At 31.1% G+C, this 16,424-nt stretch overlaps 1 protein-coding gene across 2 annotated transcripts in view; it reads left to right on the plus strand.

The window, feature by feature from the left end:
- Nucleotides 1-16,424, plus strand: part of LOC132918518 (potassium voltage-gated channel protein Shab) — a 51,442-nt gene that overhangs the window by 10,770 nt on the left and 24,248 nt on the right. For both annotated transcript variants that reach the window (XM_060979777.1, XM_060979778.1), the window contains exons 2-3: nucleotides 10,394-10,909; nucleotides 13,077-13,361. In XM_060979777.1, the coding sequence (XP_060835760.1) occupies nucleotides 10,442-10,909; nucleotides 13,077-13,361 (753 nt within the window). In that variant the 5' untranslated portion in view covers nucleotides 10,394-10,441. The remainder of the gene's footprint in view (nucleotides 1-10,393; nucleotides 10,910-13,076; nucleotides 13,362-16,424) is intronic.

Here is a 16,424-nt window from a genome sequence, read left to right on the forward strand (position 1 = left end):
ACAAAACATGTTCACCTAATTTTTATAATTCAATAATTATTTTATGCAAGTTCTAATTTTTTTAAATTTTGAATATACTTAAAAATCACATTTTCAATTTGTTGTAGTTATTTTAACACGTAAGGGATATCCTATAAAAATAAAAACTTTTGTTTTTCAAACAAAAAATCCCCTTTCCTAGAGTAAATTATCTAGCGAATATTTATTTCTGAAAATTTTGACATACCATAATCAAAACTTGAACAAATAATTTTTGAGTATTGAGGTTCACGATAATGGGTTTGTAAAATATGATGGTAGGTTGATTTTAAAATGATAATAATTAATATAAATATTTATAATTTGTAAAAATGGTCAAAGTATAATAAATACTAGATTCAATATAACATATATTTTATATTTTTCTAAAACCACTTTTAAGGACTATATGATACTTAGTACAAACATCTTAATTAGAAAATAGAGTAACTACTCGTTCAAGTTTTGAATTATGTACTTACAACAAAATTTTCAAAAAAATTATCCATTACATAGTTTACATAAAAAGGAAACTTTTAATTTGAAAAATAGAAGTTTAGATCCTCATAAAAATCTCCTTATAAGTAGTGCAAAAATATGGTTTTCAAGTATATTTAAAAATGCCAAAAATCAAAGTCTGAATAAAATAACTATTAAATTAAAAAATGGGAAGAGCTTACTCTTAGTAAACCACTCTGTATAATACGGTGGAGACGAATGAGCTAATATTGACGGTACGTCACTCGCGATCAGTAGGTACATCACTTTATAGATATTTTTACAATATATAATCTTATGACATGACGCAGCGGATGGACAGTGTGTAAAATATTATTTATACACACACGCGGTATACGTCATATATTTTATATGTGTATGGGATCGTCACCGGCTGTACGTACGCCATCGTGACGATATAATATAGTTGACTTTTTACGATGGCTTTTCGACGAGGAAGCCAATTTGTCTCCAGCAACTCTTGTACACGGATAACCCGAAACAGGGCGATAAAAAAAAAAAAAGAAAACGAAAAAGAGATCTGAGGAGTGTGCGGCTGCGAGGACACGGCTTTGCGGTCCTGCGGGAGGGCGGAAAGTCGATCAAACGACCCAGTTTGAATGGAAAGCACTTCCGCTTTCCGACAACTGTTTGGCATATTGTACACGTATAAATATATATTATATAATAATGGCAGATAGACATACTCACACACACACACACATACATACAATATACATACGCATATACTTATGTATAGGGTCGAACGCAAAAAGCTCGAACGACCGGGTACTCCGAATTAGGCATATAAATAACACGCCGCCGGTGTTTACATAAAACAGCCACCGTCCGTCGTACCACCCCTATAAAAGCTCAAAGCCACCCCACAGAAACACGACTACGTCGCCCATGTCACGCGCGCGTACCCGCACCTCTACCGCAGTCATCTTGTCATCACCGTTCCTAGGCGGCGGTGTGGTGTGCCGAAAGTCCCTCTGGAACCTCCCTCATATCTTCCCCGACTAGTGTTCCATCCCGACCGTTTTTCCATCGCGGAATTGTGACACTCCATATATATATATATACGTATGTATACGGCGTGTACAGTAATATGGAAATCGTTAAATTCTACTATAGGGCCATTGGGTGGAAATGACCGAGTAGAATGTGTATACCCCTTTGCTCAGACTCCCGTGAGCAATGCATAAACAGTCATATATATAGTGTCAAATGAATACTTTATTCTTTTCTTGGAATGCAGTAAATAGTATTCCTATATAAGTGGTACCATTTTTTTTAGAATATATAACACGACTCCGAAATTGTTTAAAAATAATTTAAATCGTAAAAATGTAATAACTCGACGTCCTAGTTAGGCTACTTCAGTATACCACTGTCTCGCTGCACTACTGCAAGTTTAATATCGTCAGTAAGCAATAAGGGGTTAATCGGGAAGTGTTGTGCGGTAAGCGGCGCTGTAGTTTATGTACACAATGCGACGACTGTTTTTGTTTTAGACTCGGAGTGGAACGATAAGAATGTATTGATTTTACAACGATGTGTTTTTTTGTTTGTGCACATGTTTCATAGTAAAAATAATTGCTTTGATCTTCTACTTTAAGGGTACTTTCTGGTACAAAATTTGATCTAGTTGCCATTGAAGTAACTTTAATCGTTCTAATTTTAAAAATAATTTAATTTTTTGAACGACGCATAGATTTTTAATTTGATATTTTAAAGCAGAATATTTTTCGGAGTATTATACATAAAATTCGGACGAGTAGTTTATGAGTTATAAGTATCTAAAGTATTGTAAAGTGGAGTAGCAGACCAATATTTTGATGGGTATCCCTGTACCACTCCACTATACTCTCCTAAACTTTAAATACTTGTTTTATAAGTCTTTCTAACAGCAAATAAAAAATAACGAAAATATACAGTCTCAATTTTGACAAAATCGGATATTTAGACAAAAAATAATGGTTTTAATTATTTAGTTAAAAAAATATTTTTCTAGAAACTTATTTTCTCTACTATACTGTTACAATTCATTTTTCAAAATATTTAGGTTTATTAAAATCACATCATTGGTCTTACGGTCTCACAACCTTTATCCCCACCGTTATTGATATTAACTATCAAGTTAATAACAGCTAATTACATATAAGTGATTTTTTTTAGAAATAATTATTTTAACCAACAATATTATTTTCTAATAACAAAATAAATTATTAATTACAACATAACAATAACAACATATGTTTAATTAAATATATTTATAAATATCTATGTTTTATATATTTTAATAAAAATGTATAATTTCTAATTAATCCACCGTTTCCTAGTTATAACAATCAATAGGAAATATGCAACGGTATTTCTATAGTAACATGGTAAAATGTTCTTACTACGACCACTAACATTCTACACAATACCCTATTTTATACTTAACTGGTAACGTATACACTCTGTGTACGTATATTACATAAAACCAACAAATATTAGACTTATAAGAGTTCATTTTTGCCTTTTGCGCCGCTATTGCCTTCCCAACTCAAGCACAATACTAGGGCGAGAAACTAAAGTGTCTTCGCCGATAAATCTTAATCTATAAAATGAGAAAATAACCACCAGACCTACCCTGTACAACAGTGTGAGTAAGTGTGTGTATGTATTTCTATACAGCTTAAAAGTTTCACTATTCCTAATACTGTTACAGAATTAATAATTCACTAGTTTCGCGCTTCTCTCAATTATCGACCAGTCCTTGTAAAAGTTTCTACATTTAATATACTCCTTTTTATAAAAATGTATTTTTTTTTTAAATTGAATCCATCTTTGCGAAACTTGACTATTTCTTAAAATTTTAAATTAAACGTATGTTTACAATATAAACATAATACAAATAACACAATATACATATCAATATAAAATATGTTTTTATTTAATTTACACGATACATTTTAATCATTAATTTTAAAATGTTTTAAATGCAATGTTAAAATTAAATAAAAATAAAAATAAAATGTTAATACAAAATATATCGATGTACTTTACCTTTAACTCTTTAGTATGTACTTAAATCTTGATTGGAAAATATTCATATATTGATCATCATAAATAAAATAAATCCTAATACTTTCTTTAATTGATGAATTATACATTGGAATAATATATATTATATTATATTTTATTAAAATATGAGTTAGGTACATGCCTTTCTTTAATACGTAAACGTAAAATTTAAATATTTAATTTTAATTTTTTTTTTCTTATTGTTGATTGAAACCTATCAAATTAAATTGAGATCACATATTCGTAAGTCCTATAAAAAAAATATATATAAGTAATTTTTAAGTTGTAGTAATACGTTTTATTAATGAACATTAAAGGCAGTTATTTTAGGAGATTTAAGTACATAAAAACCGAATTTTTGTCGAGTAGCTAGCTCATGAGTTTTAAATATTCAAAGTTTTGTTGAGTAAGGTATAGCGATATAGGTAAAAACTGTACATTTTTGGTTCCGTAATCCAGCGGTTCCCAAACTTTCTTAGCCTCGGAGCCTTTTTTTAAGTAGAAGTTTCTTGTGGAGCCCCCAAGAAATATTAAACGTTAATTTTTATCTGTCTGTGTTCTGAGTAAAATTGTTATGCTATTACAAATGGAGCCCTTGATAAGCCAGTGCGGCCTAATCACTATTCTAATTGTCTAAAATTTAAAATATATTTATAAATAATTCAGTAATTTATTATTTATTTGAAATTTGATTTTTATAAATTGAAATACTTCGAATAAAATAATAAATTATTCTGCTTCAGAATTTGAAATAAAAAATATATTTTGGTTATCAAAAACAAGTTAAAAAAAAAAGATAACGATAAAGAAATAGAATAAAATGTAATTTTTTAAATCCTAAATATTGTTTTAATTTTATTTACAATTGTAATGTAAAAGAAATATTTTCAAAAACATGTTTTCAGTAATTTCTGAAATAATAATGAGTGTCTAACGTTAAACGTATTACACCGTGTATATTATATATAATATATAGTCAGGTAAGACGTCTGAAATACCCAGTGTAGTTAAGTAGCTTGTCACAGACACTGACTATGGCGTTAGTAAATTATTATTAAATGAGCAAACAGCTGTTCGGGTCTCACGTAGCATACGCTGTTTCATAGCAATAAACAACGCGAGTCGAAGAGTTTTCCTTTGATTTTCAACGTTATAATATAATAGTGTTGATTAATTTATAAAATAATATTATAACTTGATCTTCACAACGCGTTATTACAGCGGTCATTGTCGCGACCGCACTCTGAAGTGGTTACCCCAAAACTTCTTAAATATACGTCTATTTCGACTATGGCTATAATACGAAATTATATTACAAACTTTGCCCAGTTTAATAGCAATGGTTTGAACAAACAATTCGATAACTCGATTTGGCAAAAATCAATATCAATTTAGTAGAAGTCATTCATTTATGTATATATACGTGGTTTACTTCTTGTATTGACGTTAATCTCGCATCTTCAATATTCTCATTGAGTAGTTATCCACTTCGAGTTTGTTTATCAGTGAACTATCGAGGAATTCGTGGAGATTGTCAGTGATTGTGGAAAAACATTATTATATTATACACCCACACAACCAATATAATCTATTTCTTGCACTATTTAAGTTCGACAGTTATATTATTTTTATTTTTATTTAAACGTATAAACGCTTAATGGAATTTCTTGTAATATATATATAGCATAATAACAATTTTTATATAATTTATATCAGTGATAAAACAGGTACACGAAGGGAAAAAATTGACATTAAGTTATAGAAACATTATTAAGAGTTAAGGATGCGATACATTCGACGGATTCAATGGTTGTGACTTATGAGGATAGAATGTGAAAGATCATGCGGTGAATGTGCTCGATTTTGAGAACAAAGTCTGAATACGAAAATAATGGATATTTTATCCACCTTAATTATTTGTTATTTCTTTATTAATAAAATAAGGATGCGAACTATTACAGCGTATTTGAGGATTGAGTGAATTAACGCGAATGAATATTATTTATTAATTAATTATTAATATATTATTGTTATATTATACGAGTCGGCGCTCTGCAACAAATGCATAATGATGAATAATGAAACTCGTGTTGCACGCCACCCATCACGATATTATACAGTACCATGATGGCCGCGATATATATTATACAAAATTTGAAAATTACTTTATCGTATAACTGCAGCGCAGAGTTTACCGATAATTTTAACGACAAAACGATTTTTTTCGCGCGGTAGGTACTACCTTCCTATCTTATATTTTAATCATAACACGCATACCTACGTATCACCCCTGCACGTATTAATACGTCATTCTCGCGTGCGCTTATTATTATTATTATTATATACCGTGTGTCGATTATTTTTTTTTTTCGATTGACGGCACGACTCCATTATCCCGCAGACATGGAGACATGCGGATCGCTTATAGAATAGTAGAGTCGACTCTATCCAACCATTATATATGGATATACTCGGTGGTGAGTAATATATTATATAAATATTGTTACAATGACATACTTGCAATTTTCGAGCGATAATTATGAAAATACACGATAAAACCATTACATCAATAGTGGATTAAACACATTTCTGCTATATTGTAGTATTGTACGTATATACTAACAATTCAATTCGTCCGCATTACCATATTACAGTCTGCAAATGACGAATAGCATTTTCAGTTTGACTCATAATAATAATAATTGTATTTACATTGTAGGTATACTAATAAGTTATGATTATAAATAGGTATTATATATTATGTGTATGTGTGCGCGAGTATATTATTAAACACGTCAAAAGCAGAATAATTACGACAAGGTGTAATAAAGTAAAAACTAATACATTGTCACCCTTACTGCTTGGAAGTTTGATTTGATAAGGGGACTGATTCTTTGAAGGTTTCTGTTCGTCAAAATAATAAATTATAGCTTCAGTTTCAATTTCGGTTCTCTAAAATTTCAAATAAATGTTTTCACTGTTGTGACTTCTACTTTAGGTATAATTTAAGCTTACAAGATAAAACGTTCATAATATTAATGTAGTATTGAAATTTGAAATGTTACTACACATAATACTCTTATTCTAAAATTAAAACTATTTGCGACATAATGTAAAACTGAAAACATAGTTTTACGGATACACAGTATATATAATTATTAAAGTACGAAATATCGAAATATATTGCGAGTCAAAAGGCAATATTGAAAATCACTACTAATCCTTGAATGTAAGTTTCAATGAGTACTATAAAATCATAAAATAAGTATGTTTAAAAACAGAAACGTTTAGAGAAATAAATATAAATGTTTTGAATAGTTACCATAAATTATTGTTATTGACTATATGCCTAGTAGTTATAACTGACAAAAAAGGATCACTGGGAAATAAATTATCTATATGACTTTTTGAATAATTTTTGTCAGGACGCTATACTTATCTCTATCTGATTACAAATAGAGGGCATAGACCAATTGCGCCTAAAACAATATTTGTATTTTAGATCAGTACATCAATTGCGCTACTTATATTTTAGGTTCCTTATTTTTACATGGACATATGTAAGTTACTACACGGCGGAAAAAGTTACATATGTATATATATACAATTAAGTATAGCTAACTAATATACATTCAAATATACTTAATTTAAAGAAAAACGTATACGAAATTACGGGAAAATACGACAAGCTACAAGCTTATAGTACCTATAAATGTATTTAAAATACATATTTTTATATACTAGGTGTAATGTAGAATAATATTATAAACCCTGAAAACAATTGAGCGCAATTGGTCTATCTATCCAAAAAAGACAGAGCGCAATTGGTATATTAAAAGGTCATTTTAAGCGCAATTGGTAAACTCCCCAAATAGGAACTTTAAAAAAAGGCCCAAACACGTTTGGACATATCATCAAAAAAAGGCGACACGTTTGTATACAAAATCATAATAGGTACGTTTGAACAACATTTATTAAAACATAATTTTCAACAATACAAATAATGTTTGCATGCTAATTTTAAATTGGGTCAACATCGTAAATTATAATCGAAAAATAATATATCACAGAAATAATACAGAAATATAGTACTATATGGCTTGAATATTTTTTAATTTATTTTATAATATCATTAAAAATATTATATAGTAAAATATATTGCTTAAATATTTTAGTTAACTAACTTATAGTTTAGCTTTAGCCTATTAAAGATATATAATATTTATCGTATAGCTTTTTTTTGTGAAATTGATCTTTCCTTAAAAAGTTCCATTTCACGGAAACAGCTTTTTTACAGTTAATGAATCATGAAAATATTTCTCGAAACGATTACTCCAATTTAATATCATGTAATTTATGTCACAAAAAATTAATATTATTATTTATTTATATTATTAATATTTATTATTACAAGTTTTTCACTTATATACATATACGTTTTATTTATATCAAATAATATTAAGTATACAAAAAATAAAACAAATATTTTTCCAAAAATACTAATTGTCAAAAAATAAAAAAAAAATGTATATTATTCACTTTGTAGTAATTTGTTTTTAACTTGTATTTATTTAAGGCATTTTTCAACAGGACAATGCGCTGTGATAACAGCTGTTCATACTACAATTCATACTATACCCACCTTTAAAACAAACATATTGTTTGGATTGTAATGTACTCTTACACAAACAACTTAGGAGCCCCTAACCTCATAATTACAATTCGAACAGTTTCACGCAAATCTATACAGCAAATATATTCTACTTAACTATTACACCAATATCAATAAAATGTAACACTTCACAAGTTAATTTAATAGAGATATTATTAAATTATTTAATGACCGATAACCATTTGTGTGAAACTATCCAAGTCTTAAAGTTGTATCAGGAGATCAGGGGTTTCTTAGTTGTTAATGTAAAATTACTTGTAAAACCACAGCGTGTGCTTCATTTTAAGGTGCCGAGTGTGAAATTTCACAGCCGTTATCAATACCTGTGGCTCTGCTTTAATAGCTAAAAATCTAAACAAATTACTACCTTTATATTTACTTAAAATAAACTTATTTTGCCCCTTTATAAATAAAATATCAAAATATACTTACATTTTTATTATGTAGAATTAATAGTTAAATAATAAATAATACAATATGCAACTTAAATGCTCTTTAAATACCTTTAAAATACCACTCAATTGAAAATATATACAATTCTGTATAGTGTAAAATACATAATAAATAAATAATAGTTGTGCACAGTTTTATTTTACAAATTAAGTGACCATTTCTTGAAATATTTTCTTGTTGCACTAATTGTAAAAAAGCTGTTTACACTTCTTTTTCACGAAAAGATTAATTCCATGAAGTGGCTATGCCATAATAACATAATATATATTTATTTTATTTTAATGCCTTAATATGATAGAATTGTAGCCTATATTAATTAAATTGATTGTTCTCATAAACTTGGAATACCAAACAGGAAAAAATGATTAATCGAGCTGCTCAAAAATAATATATCAATAGTTACTTACCTACATATTATTAAAGCATACTTGATATTTTAGTTCATAGGTTTCACTGTTTCAGTGAGATTTTGATCGCGTCATTTCCAAATTGTATCCGTGTTTCTCTTCTTCTATGATTCACAATTCTCTGTACATGATTTTATTCATACAACTTCGAGCAAAATTACTTCGACGCTGTTGAAAAATTATATTTTAAAACCAATTTTAATACACTAATACACACTCCACGGTACGTTTCAAGTATATAGTTTTACATAACGACTTAAGGTTAAATGCAGTTTTTAAGTTTACTCAAATAATATATAAAAATGTTTCTATTAAAATTTAAATACGTATCATAATCCAATATTTTCACATTCACATGTGCTTACCATTTCTTTTCTGAAAAACCCGATACTCAAACTAAAGTGTAATTGGTATAGATATCTATTTGACATCATAAATTCAAAAGGTTTCGTCATTGAATAATTTTACTTCGTGTTATTCGTGTTATTTAATCGTCTTAAATGTCCATAATTACTTATTGTAATATTTTTCTGAAGAGTGTAAATTTTCTAATTAATTTAAAAAAAACAATTTTAGACATCGAAATGATAGGTAAATAATAACTGTTAATAATTAATAAAATTAAACAACTTTCCCACGATTTTTGTTATAATTTGGTCTTCGATATCAATAGTAAACTTGTAATCAATTACGAGTAGGTATCATAAATTGTTGATACTTTTTATCATTCATCATTTATTTTATTATTTTATTTATTTATTTATTTGAATTAATTTGTTTTATATTTAATACACTATAATTTCAAAACAAGTAATCATAATATTATACATTTATATATATGTATATATATTTACCATATAGCCAGGTTCACAGCTACGTCGTCGTGTCATGTTGTGTTGAGTGCATTTTATGGTATTCTAATTCGTCGTCGTAATAATTTAATTACGGTATCATTTACTAACCACGATTTACCGGAAAATTTATAGAATTAACCTGAACTGAATTTGTGGACATGTCACGACGACGCATAACTATGAACTGCCGACTTATGACTAACAACGTCCCAACAATACGTATGCAGAATTATGTTAAGATTGTTCAGATAAAAAAAAAAAATCTTTTGCACGTCTCTGCCCTCCAGATCACGTCTCCTGCCCGTCATCCTCAGCATAGCTCAATAAAAAATTACAGTTGTATAACAGGACTCTGTTCAGGTCCTGTCGACCGCTCGCATTGTTTGTAACCCTTCGGTGTTTTGTTGTGTGCGCAGACGAATGGGCGGAAGAAGATTGACGGCTGACTGTCCGGTGTCCGGTTGATGGCCGCGGAACGCAATGCGGGCACCGGATTCGAAAACAACGGCTGCGGCGGCCCGCGGCTGCCACCAATCGGTGCGGCGGTGCGGTGGACGGCCGCAGCCGCCGCGGCCGCCGCACAGCCCGACAGTCAGAAGGAGATCAGGTTCCCGCTCACAAAGCAGCCACCACCGTCCGCGCCGGCGCAGGCGCAGGAGCTGTACCGCCGGTTGCACAGCCGATCGCTGTCGTCGCTGCCGCCCGAACCGTTCATGATAATGCGGTCGAAGGCCCTCAACCGGAGAGTGTGCATAAACGTGGGCGGCGTCAAGCACGAGATACTTTGGCGGACCCTAGAGCGGTTACCGCACACCAGGTTGGGCCGGTTGAGGGACTGCAACACGCACGAGGCGATCTCCGAGCTGTGCGACGACTACTCGTTGGCCGACAACGAGTACTTTTTCGACAGACACCCGAAATCCTTCAGCTCGGTAACTATAAAACTATATTGTGCTGTATGTTTTACGTCGTCATGATACAAAAAAAAAAAATGATATTCTGAGAAAGTTTTATCGTGTGTTGCCATTTACTACGTATGTTACGGATGGAATGTATAAAGTTTGTGACAAAAAAAAAATATTATTGTCTTTTGTGTCCCTTAAGAAAATATAGGGCAAGTTGAGTACATGGTCATATATACAGGTAATCTGCGAAATTGTGTATTAGGTACAAAAATTTTAACTTGCGTAACTTAAAAATATTTATAATAATATGTTTTTTAAATAAGTTCCGGATCTTGGTTCCGATGATTATTGATGAATGAATAACAATCTCTATACTCTTTATGTAAATATATATACATTTCGATATTTAAACTATTTTTAACATGATTTTCCTAACGATTCTTATTATTTATTACATTGATTCAATAGTTTTTGTTCTGAGTCGTATCACAATAAAGACGGTAAAAATAATTTTAAAAAAATAATTCCCGAAAAACCGAATTACTATAACGAATTTGCGTATCTTTTAACGTATCTTCCGTAAGATTGAAACAAATTTGTTCTCGGAGACTAGACCTTGCCATTCACACACGGGCATTTGGCTGTGAGGAGAATATTTGGCTAACATCATTGTGTCAACAATACAGCAAGGCAAATACACAAAAGCTAATAGTTGTAAATTCACGTTTGGTAAACTCGCTCAAAAGTATGTTATAATCAATAATATTTTAGTCTGTTTTTTTAAAAACACATGACCGATTTTTGAGGTACAATTTTAGAAGCAGGAATTTTCATATAGATTTGTTTCCCAAACGTCTAACATGTCATACCTATATTATATCCTGTTCCCTGGATGAATAAATTAATATATTATATGAATCATGGCCAATCCTGATTGCTCGTCATCCAATCATCTACGCGGACGAATATTCGCATTGCGACTTTTATGAGGTCCGAACGAAAAAGATCAATAAAATATAATAAAATAAATATACTGTACTCCCACTCATTCGCTTGTCGACGTTTGACTCAAATCGTTTTACCGTACCATGTATTGCCATTGAATCGAACAGTTTCCACTTTCCGAGAACGCGACAATCGCACTTGTACGTATATATTGTACACACAAACACTGGTCTAATCGACGCACACGTCAAATGATTTAAGAAATTAAATATACATCCATTGACCCATTATCCCTTTATTCCGTCCAAAACACCGAACGTTCTTTTATTATATCATTCACAGCATGTCTTACGCCAATGTACAATAATAATAACTTTCCTTAATAACGTGTGCATAACGTGTGGGTATATTCCCGAACGAACCATTATATTATTATTATTGTTTTCAAAATCCTGCTACAGTATACTTCCGTAATTGATTTTCTTCGATTTCTGACTAGTCTGCAATTTATTTTTGAATTGATACTAAACACACAATTAACACATATATTTCGTATTATAAACATTTTGAATTATTAACGCTGCTCTGTTTTTATTCTAAAAAGTTGTTCAATGTGTTTAAAATGTTGAATCATTGCAAATAATAAAAACAAATTTCTAAATTTCTTAGTTTGTTGTTCACAATTGACGGATAATTGTAGGGGTCTGATTTCTTTTATCCTTACTAATCAACTTTAAGTATTTGAATCAGAAATAAATAGTTTACTCGATTAAATACTTTTCAAAAATTACTATAAATTGAGTTGACTTGGCTCGTTTTCACAGAAAGTCTTATAGATATTGTAACGAGATGACATGCAGAATACTAGAACGACCAGAATGGAACCTATGTGTTATTCAACGAATAAAATATGGTTGAGCGATGGGTGAATGGAATTTCGTACAACAACTCCAATTTTTTAGACGATGCCATGAAATCGAAATGCTATGATAATATTAATAACGTTATGCGAGTTTCCGGAATCAAGTATAAGCATATTGCAGAACGAAAAACACCAGATATAAAAGATTTATTAAATAATATATATATAAAAAAATACAAATCAATAACACGGGTAAAAATAATACATTTAAATTTTGGATAGACCTATTTATAGAGTACATCGTGTGACTGTTATATTGTAATTATATATGTTATAACGTGGTATTATTATTATACTAAATACACGCGCGTGTCCGATGTTGCACAGGTGTTAAACTTCTACAGGACCGGCAAGTTGCATCTGGTCGACGAGATGTGCGTGCTGGCGTTCAGCGACGATCTGGAGTACTGGGGCGTGGACGAGCTGTACTTGGAGTCGTGTTGCCAGCACAAATACCACCAGCGTAAGGAGCACGTGCACGAGGAGATGCGCAAGGAGGCCGAGTCTCTGCGGCAGCGCGACGAGGAAGAGTTCGGCGAGGGGAAGTGCGCGCACTACCAGAAGATGCTGTGGGACCTGCTCGAGAAGCCCACCACCAGCATCGCGGCAAGGGTAAGTCATCGTCGTCGTCGTCATTACACGCCGACAGCACGCACGACGGGTAAGTCCCCGCAGCCGCCGCCGACGCGGACGCCGCCGCCGACGCGGACGCTGCAGCGGGGCCCGCATGCCGCGGCACAACGAGTGCAGGTGACAGTCGTCGTCATCATCACGCATTTTTTGTTTTTTACGACATTTTCTTTGGCCGCGAACCGTTTTTGGACTTCGCAGCTATATCGTGATTTATATTGTGCTTATTATATACGTACAACCGGCTTATATGTACACCACACTCGTCCAATGTGTTAACATAATATGCTGCAGATATCCTGTTAAAAATATTTTTTTATTTTTGGATGGTCGGGGCTTAAATATTTGGTAGCAAATAGATCTGCAGAGACCTTGGTCCTAATAAACTCCCATCTGCAAGTCTTACCGTTACTTTCACGAACTTGTTGTTGTGTTAACGAAACCGACCGCAAATTGAACAGAATAAATAAAATACCGCGACAGTTTACTTTAAAATATGCATGGCATAGTTAACATTAAACTTAATTACAAATTGTAATTTTGAACTATACGAATATAAATTATAATTTTTTAAATATTTTGAGTTTAGAACCGAACTAAACATCTAAAGTAAAAAATTTATCAATTTATTTAAAATTCAATAAAAACCAAAAATATATTTTTTTGCCAAAAGATTCATTACATAATAATTATTATCTATCTATCTATCTATCTATATTTTAAGTTACATGAATATTGGCTCTAATAATAATTATATTATCTCTTTGATTGCAATCCTTTTCTATTCTTTAGCACACGAATGTGCCTTTTATCTTAGTACAAACATTTCCATCTGGTATAAAATGATGACAGTGATAAAAATAAAAACGTGTAGACACTTGACAGTAATATTATCTGACTACTCAGATGACATAATATATAGGTACTTGACACGAAGTAGATGACACATTCAGTGGACGAGTAATGTACTAACCGGATAATATACGATATATAATATTTATCAAACAAACGCCAGGGAAATCGTCTCTCTGCAATGAAATCGCCGGAATCTACTCGTGGGTTGTATTATACAGGATTTACGAGCCATGTGATCACAGGTATCCTTTTCAGCAGGTCTCCCAAATTGTTGTAAGACCATATAAAGGTGTTCTCGGGAAGAGTAAAGGGGTTTTATACTTTCTATAAACAGTTAACCTACATCCACACCTTAGTAACATGGACGAGAATTGTAGGTTCCACTGTAAAAATTGAGCGCAGAGAGACGATTTTCATTTTTTTTTCTATCATATTATATTTTATTTGATACGTTTAATGTTTTTTTTTTTTTTTTTTTTATTACTATTGTTTTCTTTCCTTTTTGAGTGTGTTAACAGGGGATTGTTGTTGCACGAGGCTTCTTTTATGTACGAAACAAAATTTTTTTTGGTTTTTTATATACACTGGCCGCGTGTGTACTATCAAAGCATCATATACGCTGCAGTTTTCTCCTAAAGGCGGCTGCAACAGAGAAAATTATTGTAATACGCATAGAACTCGGCAAATAATTAAAAAAAAAAAAAAAAAAAACACGGCTAAAATATATTTACGCGTGTGTGGAATGTGTTTTGCGCAATGAACCTGTTCGTCACAGAAATCGACAGTCGGCTCCGATTGACCCAAAACACGATTATATTGAAACATTTTTTACGACCGACGTTTCGGGTCACGCGCCGGCGCCGAGACAGCCATCCGATGAGCGAGATTGACTTCCCGGCCCCGGAACCTGGCCCGGACTACCATACGACCACACTCAGACGAATTAAATATTTTTTAAAAACCTAACTACAATAACTTATACCATAAACGAATTAAATACTTTTTAAAATCCTTAATGCGATAGCGTATTACAACTATACATGCCTACCTATAATACATATTATATTATACGTATATTGTGTGCGAATGGTTTTATGGCGTTTGATTTTGGCAACACTGTGGCTTTCTATGTGGATTTTGCTTGGTTTTTCTATAACAAATATAAAAGTGTGTGTGTGTGTGTGTGTGTGCGTGTGTATACACAAATAATATATATGTATAAATAACATATTATTTATACGGTTACCGATAACTATTATATAACTGTATTTTCCTTGTACCCACACGTTCCAATGGTGTTTGCCATGTATTGTAATATCGTTGACCAATATCAATAATAATAAATAGACATAACATCGGATAGCTTTTCAAACAGTTTATTAATAAGGAAGTTATACATTCGCAATTGTTGTTTTCGTCTTACAAACTCGTAGCATTTCTGACTTGTGCTCAACAGAATTTATTTTGTAACGTTAATTTTATTATAATTTTAAGGTAAGAATATAACTGAAGGTATCACGTTGGCTTTTATTGGTGTTTATATTTTAAAACTGTTATATTTTACATAGTTATACCTAAGTTTAACTCATTTTTAAATTAAAATATCAATAATAGCCAACGAAATGATTTAGATGATGTTCTTTCTTTTACATTTGATAGTTAGCCAATTAACTATATTATTGAAATTTGAAACTAACAGCAAAAAATGGATTCTTCTTATCTCAAATTTTATACATTATACATTTTTTAGACAGTGACAAAATAGTGTTATCTTATATTATAATATACATACTTATACTTTATGTTATATACGTATTGCCGTTACCAATTGAATTTCTCTTTGACGAGAATTGGAAAAATAATTGTTACCTTTGCTATCTGATATATAAAGTTCAAAGTTATTCTTTATCTATACAGAATTGAGAATATTTTTGAGATCAAATCGGACTTGGATTTAAATTAAATATAAATTCAAATGTATGAATAAAATACCTTGATTATTTGTGACACTAATAAAAAAACACCTTATTTGATTAAAATCAAATTTCTTTTTAATATAATAAACTTTTTCAGCATTCGATATAATAATTGTTATTATAATTTTACTGTTGAGATGTGAGTGTGATAATATTATTTATTGTCAAAGTAAGACATTTAGGGAAGATAAGAATCTCACAATGGTCGGTTGAT

Source organism: Rhopalosiphum padi, chromosome 1 (genome assembly GCF_020882245.1).
Source record: "Rhopalosiphum padi isolate XX-2018 chromosome 1, ASM2088224v1, whole genome shotgun sequence".
Classification (NCBI taxonomy): Eukaryota; Metazoa; Arthropoda; class Insecta; order Hemiptera; family Aphididae; genus Rhopalosiphum; species Rhopalosiphum padi.